Genomic DNA, 20,253 nt, shown 5'->3' with positions numbered 1-20,253 from the left:
AGGAAAAGAAAAGAAAAAAACAAACCCAAAACAGCCAAAGAGCTAGGTAGTGGGTGAAAACTAAGAGAGACTAGTGCTGCACAGTTGATGAGAAGAGCAAATTTTTAGAAAGAATTATCAGCAAAATACCTAAGAGTTTGATAAATGTAATGGTCACTACAGAGCTTCATATCTGTGTGAACCACAGGGAATTATTTTTTTTTATTATTATTATACATACATGTGACGTACAACATTGAATTTCAATAATTGTGTAGAATGTGTGGTGGTTAGATCGTATACTTAGCTTATTCATCATTACAATATACAATCATTCTTTGTGAAACTAGAGCCAGAATTAACACTTGACACGTAGAACTCTACTCCAAAGATACCACAAACTGAACACAGTATGTCTCGTTAAAAGTACACATCTGAAAAACGTTTGTCAAACTGGTTTAGAGATTCCTCCTATGCACTTATCATTTTCAGTGAGTGCTGGCATTGGGGTCAGATATGCAGGTTTCAGACTCAGCTCTTCTACTGCCTAACTGCACAATTTGGTATAAATTAATAAATTTAAACATCAGTTTTCCCATAAGTATAATAAGGATAAGATATTTATTATCTTAATGAATCATAGTGATGATTGGATTAAAATATGGGTGTGAAGATGATCATATCTGGCACATGGTATCTGTTCAAGAAATACTTACTATTATGGTTCTCTGAATTTCAATAATAGCCTGTGCTACCACTTATAACATAGTGCTTAGTGCACCATGTTAGAATGATGGCAATGCTTGTCTTTTTTACTTCCTTCCTTCTTTCTTTCCTCCCTCTCATCATCCCTCCCTCCCTCTCTTCCTTCTTCCCTTCCTTCTCCTCCTACACCTCTTCCTCCTTCACTTCCTCTGTCTCTCCCTCTCTTCTTTTGCTCATCTTTCTTATATTTCGGGTTTCCCTCAACAGTTAGGCTGTGCTTTATAAAGATAACATTGTGTGATTATTTAATTGTTGAGTCTTACTTTGCTCATCTGCAAAGTGCATGTCTGACTAACTCCTGGAGTTGGCATATGAGCACATGGATGAAATCACATAATTCACGTAAAATGTCAGCAACAGAAGGAGCTCTCAACAAATGGATCGATACCTATTATCCTTAGGGAGGTTTTGTAGACTACCCTATCTTCATGTATACAGACATATTTGTCACAGGTATGCTTTTGGCATTCTTTTGAATATTTCCCAGGAAGCCTAATACCCATATTTCAAGTTTGTCTTGGTTCATTCAGTGCTTTATTCCAGAATCAATAATTCATTTTCAAACAGCACTTGAAACAAGATTTCTTGTAATATTGTTTAGGCATTCTACTGGGGACTTTTAAAGGTAGAGGTGATTTAATTGTGATGTTTGTGGCTGCTAAGGAAAATTATAGGCTTAACATTCTTAAGAAAACTTGATGAGGAACAATGCTGGGAATTCTTCTTTTTCAATAAATGTGAAACACTGAGAGATTGGGGAGAAGCATGAAGCTCTAGAAAACTCAGAAAATACTAAAGTTTTTGGGGAATTAGAAAGAGTAATTCAGTGAATCCTGGAGTGCCAGAAAGATGTGCTAAGTAAAAAGCTGCATTTTATGTATTAGTTCAATTATTCAAATATCCCTGTCTTCTCAGTCCTTCACTATGTCGATCCTCAATAATACCAATGCTCAGCCTCCAACCTTCCTCCTGACGGGTATCCCAGGTCAGACCACAGCCCAGGTCTGGATCTCCATCCCCTTTTGTCTCCTGTATGTCGTCGCCCTCTCTGGAAACAGCATGATCCTGTTTGCAGTCCTCCGTGAGCAGAGCCTCCATGAGCCTATGTATTATTTTCTCTCCATGCTGTCAGCCACAGACCTGAGCTTGTCCTTGTGCACACTTTCCACTACACTTGGTGTCTTCTGGTTTGAAGCCCGAGAGATCAACTTAAATGGCTGCATTGCCCAGATGTTCTTTCTCCATGGATTTACTTTCATGGAGTCTGGGGTTCTGCTGGCCATGGCCTTTGACCGTTTTGTGGCCATCTGTGACCCACTGAGATACATCACCATCCTCACCAATGCCAGGATTGCCCAGATTGGGGTGAGCATGTTGATAAGAAATGTTGCTGTCATGTTGCCAGTTGTGCTCTTTGTCAAGAAGCTGTCCTTCTGTGGTTCTACGGTTCTTTCACATTCTTACTGCTACCATGTTGACCTCATTCAACTCTCATGCACAGACAACAGGATTAACAACATCCTTGGTCTGTTTGCAGTCTTCGTCACTACGGGGTTTGACTGCCCTTGCATCTTGCTTTCCTATATCCTGATCATCCGATCTGTCCTCAGCATTGCTTCCTCAGAGGAACGGCAGAAAGCCTTCAACACCTGCATATCCCACATCAGTGCCGTTGCCATCTTCTACATTCCTTTCATTAGTCTGTCTCTAGTTCGTCGCTATGGCCACTCAGCACCTGCATTTGTCCACACCATCATGGCCAATGTCTTCCTGCTCATTCCTCCTGTGCTCAACCCTATCATCTACAGTGTGAAGAATAAACAGATTCGAAAGGCCATTATCAAGGTCTTAAATAAGAAGAAGCTCCAAATCTAATTACCGGCTATCTCAGAGGAATGGCAAAGCCATTTATGAGTGTTATGGAAGAATGGGGTAGTTGTACACAAAGTGTCTGGACATGCCTCCCAGGGTCTAAACTATATATATTATAGGTTGTATGGTATTTGCTTAGTCAATTTCTTTGTCAGTAAATTCATATTAATATCATCTAAATATGATTTTGTTTTCAATATAGAGATATCATATGTAAACAACTATTTATATTTGTAAGCAGTTTAAGACCTACACAAAATATTAATTCAGATTCTACATACAATTATAAAAATTACCATTTACTGAAGGAAACTTCATCAATAAGTCAGTTGTTCTTTTCTGAATGACATGCAGAAAACACTTTAATTAGTTAAATATTTTTTTCTTAAAACCCTTGATTCTCTGTGTGCTTCCAAAATAACCATGCTGTACAGTGAATCCTAAATTATATATATCAATGTAATTCGACATTTGGTCTTGAATAGGTGGAATTATTTTGCACTCTATTGTGTGCAAGAGCATATCCAATGTAAATACAAATTACCAAATCAAGTGCTCAGGGTCAACTTCTATTGCTGTTAGCTGGACATTACAATTTGGTAACAAATTGATAACATTCTGGGACTGAGGGTAACATTTTTTTCTAATTTTTTTTTTTATCAAGATTACCCTTGGTAAAGGGAACCCATACTTCTGGCTCATGTTTATCTCTATCTCTGCCATTATGAGCCCACTGGCCTGGCAATAGCAGAAGCCTTTCACAGGAAGGTGCCAAGCCTTAGAACTCTCTAGGTGGCAGGGAAGCTCCTGGCTGCTGGGCACCACTGCACCTGGGAGCTGGAGAGACTGCTATTTACAGGAGTATAAGGCATTTCCATGTGTGGCTCAGGCTGGGGGATTTCAGGCTGCCTTCTTGGGATTAGCATTGGGTGGCCAGCTTCTTAGAAGACTAACCCCATGGCGCCCCTGATGTGTATGTATGTACCTTCCCAGAGCTAAGTAGAAATTGTAGGAGAATCTACCTCAGTTAAATGCTGGCCCATTTTGTTTGGGACTCCTAGTGATGCCACCATTATCACATTGGATACTGGAGAACAAACTTAGAGCTAAATGCTAAAGAAAACACTGCATTGCTGGAAGTGAGCTTGGAAGAAACCACATAGGGACAGGCAATGGAGGAAAAACCATGTGCCTTGAGTTGAACATCCCCCCAAAACTTAATCCCCACTGTGACAGCATAAAGAGGGTGGAAAATCTTATTATGGTAGTTAAAAGACAGACATGAAGAGGTGATTGGTTTGTAGGACCATGTCATAGTGAACGGATTAATAATGGCGGTCAGGGTCATAGTTCTGAGGGCTTTAAAAGAAGAGCACATGAGAAGTTAGACTCTCTCTGCTCCACCATTTTCTGCCTTGTGAGACAGCTGGGTAACTTTTGCCACCACCATGGCCCTTACCAGATGTGTTCCCTAGCCTTTGGACTTCCCAGCCTCTGAAACTGTAAGCAATAAATTTCATTTTCTTATAAATCACCCAGTTCCAGGTATTTTGTTATAAGCAACACAAATGGACTAACACAGCATGTTCTCTAGGAGTATGGCCAGAAAGCAACACTGAAACTCAGAAGAGAAAACCTCTTTTTTCTTCCAGTGTTTCTCCATCATTGAGCAATCTGACAAAAGGGAAATATTTACAGGACCAGTATCATTATCATAGAGATGGCAAAAAGAAATTTGGAGTTGAGAGATGATAAACCAATAATGAACCAGCCACTATCATGGAGGACTATTGCTCAATCCTGAAGGACCACCTCTGAAGTTTTACCAAATATGTCTCATATACATATCACCTAGGAAAATAAAGAAGGAAACAAATTATTCATTTTATCCCATTTCCCACTACCTAAATTTTACTCCATGAGTTCTTAATTTCCCCATACATCTGGGTATTAAATGCATGAGTAACAAGTGAGTACATAGATGTGTCATGCCTTAGTGTTAGTGAGGCAAGAAATAAGAGATACGCATTGTAGGCCTAAGGTGAAGACTTAAAGGTTTTTTTCTGTATCAAGCCAACCAATAATTGGGTGGATCTGGTCGCTCCAACAGTGATTAGAAAATGAGGCTAAAAGATTTGCAATGATGCACTATAAGTAGCTGATTAATAAGGTAAACTCAGTGATGTTCTAGCCTGGAGAGTTTGTAGGTTCACAGAAGATGTGGTTACCTAAGAATGAGGTTTGAGGTATCTCTCCTGCTGTACTAAAATTCAGTCTTTGTTCTTTTTGTTGTTGTTTTTGGTGCCAGTTCTGTTTACCTATTTAATCTCATAAATCAGTTAAGATGATATGCTTACCAACTTCTGTTTCTTTTTTTTAATCTCAAATAGAGAAGTGAGATGATCCAGAAAAAGGCACTAATGGGCCAAGTCTTTTAGAAAGGGTGGATGCTGATGATTTAATTGTTTGCCCCCTCCAAAGCTAATATGGAAGCTTGATCCCCAGCATGGCAGTATCAAAAGGCGGGGCCTTTGCAATGTGACTGGATCATAAAGACTAGGCCCTTATGAATGGTTTAGTCCATTCATGCGTTAATAGATTAATAGATAAGTGAGTTATCATGGAGTGGCACTAGTGGCTTTGCAAGGAGAAGGAGAAACATGTTAGTGTCTCATGCACAGCTCTCCCATGTGATACCCTGTGCAGCATCAGAGCATGCAGAGGCTTCACCAAGAAGGCCCTCACCAGATGCATCCTCTCAACCTTGAATTCCCCAGCCTCAAAAACTGTGAGGAATAAATTCTGTTTATTTATACATTACCCAGTTTCAGGTATTCTGTTACAAGCAACAGAAAATGGACTAATACAATGGGGATACCTCTAGGGCAGTGAGGAAAATGCTCTGAACACATAAAGTACACAGAAGTGGTCTCAGGAAGGACTGCTTGAGAGCAACCTCCTTTTGCAGGGAATATTAATAACTGCTAAGTTCATAGCCTTTATACTGCAATGATAATATTAACAATAAATAAAAAGAGAAATAAGGGGAAGAAGAAATAGAAGAGAAGGGACTGTGCAGCAATTTGAATTGGACAAAGAAAAGTAGAAGAAAGATAATCAATTTTCATTCATCTTTTTCTTAAAATTTCCTAAATCACCTACATTTAGCCCTCCTAAGGTAAGGGTTTTCCCTACTTTTTCCACCAAAAAAAAAAAAAGTAGATGTTTTTCTACTTCTAGACATCTTTCATCCTGGTGATATTGTATCCAGTTCTGGTCTGAAGACCAATGAATTCTCAACTCAAAATGACATATATACATGTCAAGAAATAGGAGAAGAATGAAACTAGAACTGTACCTATCACCATATACTAAAATCAACTCAAAATGGATTGAAGAATTAAGTGTACATCTTGAAACTGTAAAACTCCTAAAATAAAAAATAGGGGAAACACTTGAGGAAGTCAGACTGGGCATAGACTTAACGAATACAACCCCAAAAGCACAGGCAACAAAAGGAAAAATGAACAACTGGGATTATATCAAACTAAAAAGTTTCTGCACAGCAAAAGAAAAACAATTAACAGAGCAAAAAGACACCAATAGAGTGGGAGATAATATTTGCAAGCTATGAATTTGACAAAGGATTAATATCCAGGATATACAACAAACTCAAACAACTTAACAGAAAAGAAACAAGTAACCCAATTAAAAAATTGGCAAAAGAGCTGAATATGCATTTTCTCAAAGGAAGATATATAAATGGCCAATAGACACATGAAAAATGCTCAACATCACTCAGCATATGGGAACTCAGCATAGTGCAAATCAAAACGACACTGAGATATCATCTCACTCCAGTTAGACTGGCTATAATCAAAAAGCCTGAGAATAACTATGCTGGTGAGGATGCAGATAAAGGGGAACCCTACTACACTGTTGATGGGACTGTAAAATGGTGCAGCCTCTATGCAAAATGGTTTGGATGCTCCTCAAACAACTTCAGATAGATCTACCATATGACCCAGATATCCCATTGCTGGGTGTATACTAAAAGGAATGAAAGTCATGTCAAAGGGATACCTGTAAACCCATGTTTATTGCAGTGCTATTTACAATAGCCAAAAGTTGGAATCAGCTTAAATTCCCATCAACAGATGAGTGGATAAGGGAAATGTGGTATATCTACACAATGGAATACTACTCTTCTATAAAAAGAATGAAATACTGCCATTCACAGAAACATGGATGAACTTAGAGAAAATTATGTTAAGTGAAATTAGCCAAGCACAGAAAGAGATATACTGCATGTTCTCAATATATATGGGAGCTAATAAAACTAAATAAATAAACAAATAAGTATGGGGGAAAAAAGACACAATAATCACAATAATTCTTTGAACTTGCTAGGAGAAGAGAACAGAACTGATATTGCTGGGGATGGGAAAGAGGGAGAGGAAGGGGGGAAAAGGGGGAATTGTTAGAGGGCCATGAAAATCAATTACATTGTATAATGATAAATAAAAAATAAATAAAAATAATAGGAGGATGTCACATAAGATAAACATAAGCCTATAACCCCATCATTATCTAGGACTAATGCTGGAATAAGTATATCAAGGTTAGAAATTTACACTACTTTCTGCAATGTTCTAACTGGACAGACATCTTTTCTTGAATATGGAAAATCAATTTGAATTCAATCTCCTATGTGTGCATGAGAATAAAAAGGAAAGGAGGAAGTACCTCTTACTGTTCTAATCCATTCTAAATTGAGTAGGCATCCCTCACCACATGGCAAAAACTGCTTTAGATTTAGGATCAAGGGTTTCTAGATGTTTACCTGTATGTTGTCAATTTTCATATTGGTTATTCTTCTCAATGATGTGATACATATGAGGGGACTTCAAAAATTTCATGGAAAATGGATTTAAAATATAAAAATTAAAAACACAAACTTTATTTTACAACATAAGCTGCATCAAGTTTAAGACACTTGTTAGTGCCCCCGGAGAGCCCTGAGACCCACAACGACCATGCACCCTGCGGCGCAAGCATGCAAATGAGCAGGTAGGCCTCACCACTGCTGGACCCCATCCCCAGGCCAGCCAGGTATGCGCTGACCAGAGAGGCACCCCTCCAGAGAGCCCCAAGACCCATAGCAACCATGCGTCTCACGGCACCACCACATGACAGAGCAGGTAGGTCTCGCTGCTGCTGAACCCCATCCCCAGCCCAACTGAGTGCACACTGACCAGAGATGACACCCAGAGAGGCCCAAGACCCAAGCAACCACGCGCCAGAGGCACCAGCATGTGACCCAGCAGGCACTGAGGCAGCCATGTCAAATAGGCAGTCCCAGTAGGATCCTAGCCAGACAATAGTGTCGAACCAGTGCACCGTGAAATCCCTTGCCACAATGACTAAACATCAAAGGAAAGATACCAGAAATAAGAACAATCCAAAAGTACACCACCAAAGGGTAATAACTCTCAAGATCTAGATCCTATAGAACAAGAAGTCCTTGAAATGTCTGACAATGAATTTCAAGTGATAATTCTAAGGAAACTAAATGAGATACAAGAAAACTCAGCTAACAACATAATGAAATTAGGAAAAGTATACAGGACCTGAAAGAAGAAATGTGCAAGGAAATCAATGCCCTGAAAAAGAATGTAGCAGAGCTTGCTGAGTTGAAGAATTCATTCAACAAAGTAAAAAACACAGCAGAGAGTTTAACCAGCAGGCTTGCAGAAGCAGAAGAGAGAACTTCTGACCTTGAAGATGGGCTGTTTGAAATAACACAGGCAGACAAAAAAAAAAAGAAAAGAAAAAAGAATTTAAAAAACTAAAGGAAATCTAAGAGAGATATCAGAAAAGCTTCTACACAAAAACTCTTGAGGTTGAGAAATGATTTCAGCAAAGTAGCAAGATACAAAATCAACACAAAAATCTGTAGCATTTCTATTCTCCAATAGTGAACATGCAGAAAGAGAAATCAAGAAAGCTTGCCCATTTACAATAGCCATAAAAAATAAAATACTTAGGAATAGAGTTAATGAAGGATATGAAAAATCTCTATAATGAGAACTACAAACCACTGCTGAGAGAAATTAAAGAGGACACAAGAAGACGGAAAGATATCCCATGCTCTTGGATTGGAAGAATCAACATTGTGAAAATGTCCATACCACCCAAAGTGATATACAAATTCAATGCAATCCCCATCAAAATTCCAAAGACATTTTTCTCAGAAATGGAAAAAACTATCCAGTCATTTATATGGAACAATAAAAGACCACGCATAGCCAAAGCAATGCTGAGCAAAAAAAAATAAAGCTGGAGGCATAACACTACCCGAGTTTAAGCAATACTACAAAGCTATAATAACCAAAACAGTATGGTACTGGCAGAAAAACAGACACATTGATCAATGGAATAGAATAGAGAATCCAGAAATCAACCCACACACCTACAGCCATCTGATCTTTGACAAAGGCACCAAGCCTATACACTGGGGAAGAGACTGCCTCTTCAGCACTAGTTACAATAGCTAAGAGTTGGAACCAGCCCAAATGTCCATCATCAGATGAGTGGATACGGAAAATGTGGTATATCTACACAATGGAATACTACTCTGTTATAAAAAAGAATGAAATACTGCCATTTGTAACAACATGGATGGTCTAGAGAGAATTATATTAAGGGAAACAAGTCAGGCACAGAAGAGAAATATCACATGTTCTCATTTATTTGTGGGAGGTAAAAATAAATAAATAAACACACAAATAAACCGGGGGGGGGGGACAGAAGAAGACACAACAATCACAATTCCTTGAAGTTGATACAACCAGCGAGCAGATATGAGGTTATTCAGAGGCGGGGGGGGAGAGGGAGGAGGTAGGCAGGCTTTGGTAATGGGCCACAATAATCAACCACATTGTATATTGACAAAATAAAATGAATATTTTTTTAAAGACACCTGTTAGTGATATTAACAACCATTTAGTCAATGTCTAAAGAACTGAGGGTCCTGGAAATTTCACCATATCAATGTCATCCTTTTTACATTATCAACTGATTAATATGTGTGGCCTTTAAATACTTTTTAAGATTAGGAAACAAAAAGTAGAAGGGGTCAGACAAGACTATAGCTAGCAAGTCTAGTGATTTACCATCAAAACCCTCACAAAATTGCCCTTGTTTTGATGAAAGAAATGAGCAGGAGAACTGGAGAGGAGGAGCTTGACTCTCTGGTGATGCTTTTCCAGGTGTGTTTCTGCTAAAGCTTTGACTATATTTCTGAAAACACTCTGATAATAAACACATGTTTTTGTTCTTTGGCCCTCCTGATATTGAACAAGGAAAATGCCTCCAAAATCCCCAGAAACTGTTGCCATGACCTTTGCTCTTGACCAATCCATTTTTGTTTTGACTGGGCTATTTCTACTTCTTGGTTGCCATTGCCTTAACTGTGCTTTGATTTCAGGATTGAACTGGTAAAGCCATGTTTTATCTCCTGTTACAATGCTTCCAAGAAATGCTTCAGGATCTTGATCCCACTCATTTTAAATTTCCATTGAAAGCTCTGCTTTTGTCTGTAGCTAATCTGGGCCCAGCAGTTTTGGCACCCATCAAGCAAAAAATTTGCTCAACTGTAATTTTTCAGTCAGAATTATGTAGCCAAACCAATTGAGACATCTATGGTGTAGGCTATTGTTTCTGTTGATAATTCTTGGCCCTCTCAATTAGGGTATGAGTCTCTCTCAAAAGCCACCTAGAGTAATAGAAAAAGCAATCACTCCACCAGAAGACTAGGCATCAATATAGGAATACTAGAAATAAGAAAAAACAATAAAATATGACACCGACAAAGAAACACTATAATTCTCAAATACCAGACCCCAAACAAAAGGAAAACTTGAAATCTCTGAAAAGGAATTTCAAGTAACAGTCTTAAAGAAATCCAGTAAGATACAAAAAGACTCAGTTAGACAAAACAGCAAAAGGAGAAAAACAACCCAGGTCTGAAGGAAAAAATTTACAGAGATAAATACCATAAAAAAGAATGTAGTAAGGTGGGAGGGGTGGAAGTGGAGAGGAATGGTAAAGGAGCATGAAAATCAACTACAATGTATATTGAGAAGTTAAAAAAAAATAATAATAATAAAATAAAATTTTTTTTAAAATAAGAATGTAGTAGAAAATCCCTGAAACTAAAAGACTCATTTAACAAACTGAATACTACAATTGAGAGTATGAGCAGCAAGCTAGAGCAAATGTAAGAAATAATTTCTCATCTTGAAGATAGTCCATTTGAAATAACCCAAGTGGACAAAAAAAGAAAAAGAAAAATGAATTTTTAAAAGTGGAGAAAATCTAAAAGAGTTAGCAGACAACTAACTCAGGTCGTCTCTGAGACACATTGTAGTAAAGCTGCCAAAAGTCAGAAACAAACAGAATCCATAAAAACAGCAAGAGAAAAGCATCAAACCACCTATAAGGGAGTCACAATCAGACTAACAGCAGACTTCTCAAAAGAAACCCTACATGTCAGAAGAGAATGAGATGATATTCAAAGTACTAAAAGAAAAAACCTGCCTGCCAAGAACACTATGCCTAGCAAGGCTGTCCTTCAGAAATGAAAGGGAAATAGTGTACTTCCCAGACAAATAAAAGCTGCAGGTATACACCACCAGATGACTAGCTCTACAAGATATCCTTAAAGGAATCCTGTACCTGGAACCCCAAAAATTATATCACCACCATCATATTAGTCCATTTTTGTGTTGCTATAACAAAATAACTGACACTGGGTAATTTATAAAGAACAGAGTTTTGTTTGGCTTATCATTCTGGGACAGCTTCATCTGGCATGAACCTCAGGTTGCTTCTATTCATGGCAGAAAATGGCAGGCCAACCTACAGATACAAGCAGATCACATGGCAAGGGAAAGTAAAAGAGAGAGAATGGGGGAATGCCAGGATCCTTTAAATAATCAGCTGTCATGGGAACTAATAGAAAGAGAATTCACTCACTACCCCACCCCCAGGGCATTAATCTATTCATGAAGGATCTGCCCCCATAACCCAAACCGCTCCCAACACTGCCAAATTGAGGATCAGATTTTGACATGAGCTTTGGGGATGACAACACATCCAAACTCCATCAACCATGAATATACGAGAAAGAACAAACACCACTGGTAGAGCAGATGTGCAAATGAGAAAGAGAAAGAAACTATACAATATCAACTCAAAAAGCAATGAATACTGAAAACAAACAATAAAAGGAAAAGAAAGGAACAAAAGACACTTAAATCGACTGTAGAAAAAGCAATTAAATGTCAGGAGTAATACCTATCAATAACAACCCTGAATGTAAGTGGATTATATTCCCCAGTCAAAAGACACAGACTGACTGACTGGATTAAAAAGCTAGACCCAACTATATGTTGTCTACAAAACACTCACCTCACATGTAAAGAAAAACATAGGCCAATAGTGAAGGGATGGAAAAAGATGTATCATGCAAAAGGAGATAAAAAATGAGCAGGAATAACTATTCTCATATTAGATAAAATAGACTTTAAACAAAAAATCATAAAAAGAGACAAAGAAGGCCACTTTATAATGACAAAGGTATCTATCCACCAAGAAGACACAACAATCATAAATATATGCACCTAACCCCAGAGCACTGAGATATATAAAGCAAACACTATTAGACCTAAAAAAAAGAGATAAACCCCAATACGATAATAATTGGGGACCTGAACACTCCTCTCTCGACATTGGGTAGATCATCCAGGTAATAAATCAATGGAGAGACACAGGATTTAAACTACATTTTAGACCAATTGGACCTAGGAGACCTCTATGGAACATTCCATCCAACAGCAACAGAATACACATTCTTCTCATCAGCAAATGGAACAGTCTCCAGGATTGACAACACGTTAGGTCACAAATCAAGTCAACATATTTCAAAACACTGAAATCATTTCAAGTGTCTTTTCAGACCACAATGGATTAAACCTAGAAATCAATCACAAGCAAAACTCTGGAAACTAGGGCCGAGCCTGTGGCGCACTCGGGAGGGTGCTGCGCTGGGAGTGCGGCAACGCTCCCAGCGGCCACGGGTTCGGATCCTATATAGGAATGGCCGGTACACTCACTGGCTGAGTGCCGGTCACGAAAAAGAAAAAAAAAAAAAAAAAAAAAAAACTCTGGAAACTATACAAAGATATGGAAATTAATGGGTCCAAGAAGAAATTAAGCAATAAATCAAAAAAATTCTTGAAACTAATGAAAATAAAGACTCATCATACCAAAACCAGTGGCATACAACAAAAGCAGTACTAAGAGGGAAATTTGTTGCAAAAAAATATGCTTACATCAAAAGAATAGAAAGATTTCAAATAAACAACCTAATGGTACAACTCAAAGAACTAGAATAAGAAGAAAAATCCAATCCCCAATTTAGTAGACAGAAAGAACTAATTAAGATCATAACTAAGTGATATAAAGATCTGAAAAATGATACAAAAGATCAATGAAACAAAAAGTATTTTTTGAGAAATAAAATAATAGACAACCTATTACCTCCGCTAAATAAAAAGAGAGAAGACCCAAATAACAAAACTCAGAAATAAAAGAGGAGACATTACAACCAACACCACAGAAACACAAAGAATCGCTAGAGACTATTACAAAAACTACATACCAACAAATTTGAAAACCTGGATGATACGAATAAGTTTCTGGGCACATGCAAACTACCCAGACTGAACCAAGAAGAGAAAGAAAACCTGAACAGAACAATAACAAGCGACAAGACTGAAGCAATAATTAGCAGTTTTTCAACAAAGAAAATCCCAGGACCAGATGGCTTTACTGCTGAATTCTAACAAACCATAGAAGAGAAATTAATACCAATTTTCTTCAAACTATTCCAAAAAAATTGAAACAGGGGCCACTCTCCCAAATTCATTCTATGAGGCCATCCTCACCTTGAAACCAAAACCAGACAAATATACAAAAAAAAGAAAAGTACAGACCAATGTCTCTGATGAATACAGATGCAAAAATCCTCAACAAAATACTAGCAATTAGAATATAGCAACACATCAAAAAAAAAATTATACACCATGATCAAGTGGGATTCATCCCACGGATGCAAAGAAGTTTCAACATATGCAAATCAAGAAATGTGATATACCACATCAACACAATTGAAGACAAAAAAAATGACTATCTCAATAGGTACAGAATACGCATCTGACAAAATTCAACATTGCTTCATGATAAAGGCCCTCAGTAAATTAGGTACAGAAGGAAAGTATCTCAACACAATAAAAGACATAATGACAAACCAACCACCAATATCATCCTGAGTGGGGATAAGCTGAAGGTTTTTCCCTTAAGAACAGGAAAAAGACAAGGATGCCAACTCTCACCACTCCTCTTCAACATACTATTGGAAGTAGTAGCCAGAGCAATCAGGCAAGAGAAAGAAATAAAGGGCATCCAGACTGGAAAAGACAAGTCAAACTGACTCTGTTTTCAGACATCATGATCTTAAATATAGGTAAACCTAAAGACTCTATCAAAAAATACTTAGAACTGATTAACAATTTCAGAAATGTTGCAGGATACAAAATCAACACACAAAATCAGTAGTGTATGTTCTCCAATAATGAACTGGGAAAAAATGCATTCAAGAAAGCAAGTCTATTTATAATAGTCAACAACAACAAGAACAAAATACCTAAAAATCAATTTAACCAAGGAGGTGAAAGATCACTACGATGTGAACTAAAAATCATTACAGAAAGAAATTAAAAAGCCCAAAAATGTTGGAAAGACATTCCATTCTCTTGGATTGGAAGAATCAACATTCTGAAAGTGTCCATATTACCCAAAGTGAACTACAGATTCAATGCAATACCCATCAAAATGCCAATGACATTCTTCACGGAAATGGAAAAAACAATCCTAACACTCACATGGAACAACAAAAGACCCTGAATAGACAAATCAATCCTGAGCAAAGAAAAATAAAGCTGGAGGCAGAACACTGACTTCAAATAATCCTACAAAGCTATAGTAACCATATCAGCATAGTACTGGCATATAAATAGACACTCAGACCAATGGAAAAGAATAGAAAACCCAGAAATCAACCCACAGACTTACAGCCAACTGACCTTTGACAAAGGTACCAAGAACATACATTGGGGGAAGGACTGCTTCTTCAATAAATAGTGCTGGGAAAATTTGACACCCATCTGCAAAACAATGAAACTGGACCTGCACCTCTTTCCATATACCAAAATCAACTCAAAATGGTTTAAGAATCTAAGTGTAAGACGTGAAACTATAAAACTACTAAAGGAAAACATAGATAAAATACTTCAGGAAGTAGGACTGGGAGAAGACTTTATGACTAAGACCCCAAAAGCATAAGAAACAAAAGAACAAGTAAACAAATGGAATTATATCAACCTAAAAAACTTCTGTACAGCAAAGGAAACAATCAACAGAGTGAAAAGACAACCTACACAATGGGAGAAAATATTTGCAATCCATACTTCCAATAAGAGATTAATATCCAAGCAACTATGCAGTAAAAAACCAAATAACCCAATTAAAAAATGGGAAAAGGAACTGAATGAACATTTTACAAAGAAAGACATAGAAACAACAATCAAATCAAGGCCAACAGGTACTTGAAAGAATGCTCTACATCACTTATCATCAGGCAAGTGCAAGTTAAAACCACATTAAGATGCCCCCAGTATGAATCTAACCCTCACATCATGGGTAAGAGGGGGGACAATCAGCTTTGTATCTCATGGATATTCTTAATAAATAAATAATAAAAAGAAAAAATAAAGCGATAGAAGAGGTGAAAAGAAAAAAAAGATATCATCTCACCCAGTTAGACTGGCTGTAATAAAAAAGACTGAGAATAACAAATGATGAGAATGATGGGTGATGGGAATGATGAGGAGAAGGGCAAACTCTCCTACACTGTTGGCGGGACTGCATATTAGTAGTGCCACTATGGAAAACAGGGTGGCAATTTCTCAAGCTGCAGATAGATTTACCATATGATACAGCAATCCCACTTCTAGGTCTATACCCAAAGGAATGAAAATCATCATGTAAAAGAGATACATTTACTCCCATGTTCATCACAGCTCTGTTTACAATAGCAAAAACATGGAACCAACCTAAGTGTCCATCGACAGATGACTGGATAAGGAAAATGTGGTATATATACACAATGGAATACTAATCAGCCATAAAAAAGAATGAAATTCTGCCACTCGCAGCAACACAGACAAGCTTGGAGAAAATTTATGCTAAGTGAAATAAGCCAGGCATAGAGGGAAACACACCATAGGTCCTTAGTTATAAGTGAGAGCTAAGAGAAAAAGAAGGAGGATAAGAAAGATCACAACTGCAGAGGACTAGAAGAGGACTAAGGTTGCTGGGGGGTGGTGGGGAAGTGGGGTTAGGGAGAATTCTGGTGGGAGACACAGAGAATAACTGTAATTTGAGGTACTGGGCATGCTGATAGTATTTATCGGATCATCACATCTAGGGAATAGGTTCAGTGCCCCATGAATATGTACAATCAATAAAAATAAATTTAAAAAAAGAAAGAAAAAAGAAGTTCTAATGTTGTACAGTAAGGCCAGGCATCTATAATTCAAAATAATTTATTATGTATTCTCAAGTGGCTAAAAGAAAGGAGATTAAATATTCTTGCAACAAAGAAATAATTAAGTTTTGTGATGATAACCATGCTAATTATCCTGATTTGATAATCACACATTGTGTATATATATGAAAATATAAATTTGTTCCCATAAATATTTCAATCAATATGTTTCAATTAAAAAAAATTCTTTTCAATTTGTTTTAAATAAAAGATCCTTTAAATTCCAGTGAAAATATAAAGCCTTTTCAAATAATCATGGTCCTTTTTTTTTTTTTTTGTCAATATACAATGGGGTTGATTATTGTGGCCCATTACCGAAACCTCCCTCCCTCTTCCCTCTCCCCCCTCCCTCCCAACAACCTCATATCTATTCGCTTGTCATATCAACTTCAAGGAATTGTAGCTGTTGTGTCTTCTTCCCTTCCCCCCCTCCATTGTTTGTGTGTTTATTTATTTATATTTTTACCTCCCACAAATAAGTGAGTACATGTGATACTTCTCTTTCTGTGCCTGACTCCTTTCACTTAATATAATGCTCTCTAGGTCCATCCATGTTGTTGCAAATGGCAGTATTTCATTCTTTTTTACAGCAGAGTAGTATTCCATTGTGTAGATATACCACCGTTTCCTTATCCACTCATCTGATGATGGACATTTGAGCTGGCTCCAACTCTTAGCTATTGTAAAGAGTGCTGCAATGAACATTGGAGAACAGGTATACCTTTGACTTCATGGTTTCCATTCCTCCAGGTATATTCTCAGCAGTGAGATAGCTGGGTCATATGGTAGATCTATCTGCAATTATTAAACCTCCATACCATTTTCCATAGAGGCTGCACCATTTTGCAGTCCCACAGAAAATGTATGAGAGTTCCTTTCTCTCCGCAACCTCACCAGCATTTATCGTTCACAGTCTTTTGGATATTAGCCATGCTAACTCGGGTGAGATAGTATCTCAGTTTGGTTTTGATTTGCATTTCCCGAATGCTGAGTGATGTTGAGCATTTTTTCATGTGTCTGTTGGCGATTCGTACGTCTTCCTTTGAGAAATGCCTATTTAGCTCTTTTGCCCATTTTTTAATGTGGTTACTTGTTTTTTTCTTGTAAAGTTGTTTCAGTTCCTCGAATATTCCGGATATTAATCCTTTGTCAGATGTATATTGTGCAAATATTTCCTCCCACTCTGTTGGTTGTCTTTTAACTCATTTAATTGCTTCTTTTGCTGTGCAGAAGCTTTTTAGTTTGATATAATCCCATTTCTTTATTTTTCCTTTGGTTGCCTGTGCTTTGGAAGTCGTATTCATGAAGTCTGTGCCCAGTCCTGCTTACTGAAGTGTTTCTCCTATGTTTTCTTTAAGAAGTTGTATTGTTTCAGGGTGTATATTTAATTCTTTAATACATTTTGAGTTTATTTCAGCATATGGTGAAAGGTATGGGTCTAGTTTCATTCTCCTGCATATGGATATCCAGTTATCCCAGCACCATTTGCTAAAGAGGCAGTCTCTTCCCCAGTGTATAGGTTTTATGGTTTTGTCAAAGATCAGATGGCTGTAGGTGTGTGGGTTGATTTCTAGATTCTCTATTCTATTCCATTGATCAGTGTGTCTGTTTTTCTGCCAGCACCATGCTGTTTTTGTTTTTATAGCTTTGTAGTATACTTTAAAGTCAGGTAGTGTTATGCCTCCAGCTTTATTTATTTATTTTGCTCAAATTTGACATAATCGTGGGAAATTGAATCAGTGTAAAAGAAAAAATCTATTTTCTTTTGATGAATGGGTGCCTTCTCTTGTAGTGATATGTGTTTATTTGATATGGAATAATTTGTCATACCTTTTTTCTACTCACACCATACATTCGCATTCTGTGTTGAGTATTATTTATTTAATCATATTTCAATTAAATGTATTTGCTTTTAAAGCTTGAATAACCTAAATACAAATATCAAATTATAGCTGTAAGACTGTATGTTCTGTACGTTAATTCAAATATATTTTCCAGGGGAGTATTATACTGTAGGTGACTGAATTTGGGAAAGGGGGCAAAAGAGAAGGAGGTTAGTGTAAGGGCATTTATTCTCTCCACTCTGTATAGGAGGACATAGAATATAAAATAATGAGGAGAAAAAAGAATGCTTATATTAATTTTAAAATTGTACAAAGACAACAAAATAATTTAAAAGGAGATGTAAACAGATTATTTAGACCTGCTTCAGCCTAGTGTAAGGTGCCTCCTGGGACATTCTAGTCATCACACCTACTGTGGAGTCTCGAGTGTCTCTTGGCAGCCATGTTGGATTATATGATGAGCTCCTTATAAAGGGCCAGGTCTAAGGGCCACCTACATATACATTTGACTGGACTGTGAGTGGAAAGGGCAGCTCACTCCCTGTTGGGATCCAGGTAAAATGCTAGGACCAGAAAGAACAGGCCAAGAAGACAGAGATCTTGGAGGTCTAAACTGGAAGATTAGGGATAGAACAGAGAGCAAGGGAAGGGAGTGGAGAAGTGGGGGCTTAGAGGCAAAGGACTGCAAATAAGAGGTAGATGAGTAGAAATATTGGGAAGAGGGGTGCAGAGTAACAGGCTCAAGCTAAAGGTTGTGGGAATGAAGTGAGATATCAGCAAGAAGTTTGCAAACAAATGTTTCTTTCCAGGCAAAGCTAGTTATGGCAAGAAAATAAAGTAGAAATGTGGCGATTCTGCATAGCCCTAAATGTAAGATATACTGTTTATTTTATGGTGCTTCACTCAGCTTCTAAATTTGACTGACATCTGTATTCCTACTTGTTGGGAAATAAGCTTTTTGAGTCATTTCACTTGGTGTCAGCTCCATCTTTTAATAGAATCCTCATATTCTGAGCTCCCTTTTAGCTCTCTTAATAGTAGCCATTTATATTTAGGAAGAAGGATATAAAATAAAATTTGACATTTTAGACCATCACAGAAACAACTGGAAATAGGCAGATCAGGGATATTTTTAAAGTCCGGGGTTTACAGATGAGTGGCCATAGATGGAAATGAGTTACCAAGATCCTATCTCTAGTTGATGGAGGAGAAAGACTTCTATCTTTGTCATTATTATTTTGCATGGCCAACATAATCATACATCCCAGTATCCACCATTTCATATATGACCCAAATTCCTGGACACAGACATTTCTATTCAGTGTCATTACTTCTGATTTCTAACTGCTTCTCAACATAACACAAATCACAGATCACCAAAATAAACAAACAAAAAAACCCAGAAGACATACAATCTAGTTTAAAGCAGAAGCATGGGTACCATCCCCAGATACTTGAATTTATTTTATCTGGACTGAGATTTTTCCTTCATAGTTTTTAAAAGCTTCTCAAATAATTCTAATGTGCAGGCATGATTTGCAACTACTAATCTAGTACACTGATTTTATTGAGCGTTATTTTTAAAGCCCACTGGGTGGATGCTAAATCAGGTTGTTTTTACTTTTTCTGATCTCTGTCTGGCCTGGTGCCCAGTTTTGGCTTATCTGGTTAATTCTATTTCTCAAATATTTTCAAATCTGCCGTTTTTATCTCATTTTCTGTATTTTAATTCAGACTGTCATTTTAACAAGATACACCAGCACTCTTTGGTTTGGCCTTCCAATGCGTGTATGAAGTGCCGTACTGCTAATTTTGTTAAGACACATCTTTTGCAATCAGTAGTATTTGAGTTTAGTGCATTGTTCAATATCAATATTTCACAAAAATGGCTTTAAATTAATCCTTAAAAAGTCATAAATGCATTTTCCTTTACTTATTCTAATATTACTACAGATTTTTTTGTGTGTGTTGAAATTGTTAATCTAAGTGCAGGGATGTGTAAAATAGGTGTCTTTTACGTTTTTAAAAACTGTTATCCAATTGGCCAAACCTTATTTATCA

The 20,253-nt window shown here is 37.3% G+C and overlaps 1 protein-coding gene across 1 annotated transcript; it reads left to right on the top strand.

The window, feature by feature from the left end:
* The first annotated feature begins 1,638 nt into the window (after positions 1 to 1,638).
* Positions 1,639 to 2,619, top strand: LOC134376872 (olfactory receptor 51F2-like). The gene has a single exon (XM_063095433.1). The coding sequence runs from the start codon at positions 1,669 to 1,671 to the stop codon at positions 2,617 to 2,619; it is 951 nt and encodes a 316-aa protein (XP_062951503.1). The 5' UTR covers positions 1,639 to 1,668.
* Positions 2,620 to 20,253: the final 17,634 nt, after the last annotated feature.

The sequence above is a fragment of the Cynocephalus volans genome, chromosome 4 (assembly GCF_027409185.1).
Source record: "Cynocephalus volans isolate mCynVol1 chromosome 4, mCynVol1.pri, whole genome shotgun sequence".
Lineage (NCBI taxonomy): Eukaryota > Metazoa > Chordata > Mammalia > Dermoptera > Cynocephalidae > Cynocephalus > Cynocephalus volans.
This window is presented reverse-complemented; position numbering and strand designations above follow the sequence as displayed.

Coding starts and splice junctions, on each gene's coding strand:
- LOC134376872 (XM_063095433.1), top strand. CDS start 1,669: ATGTCGATCCTCAATAATACCAATGCTCAGCCTCCAACCTTCCTCCTG.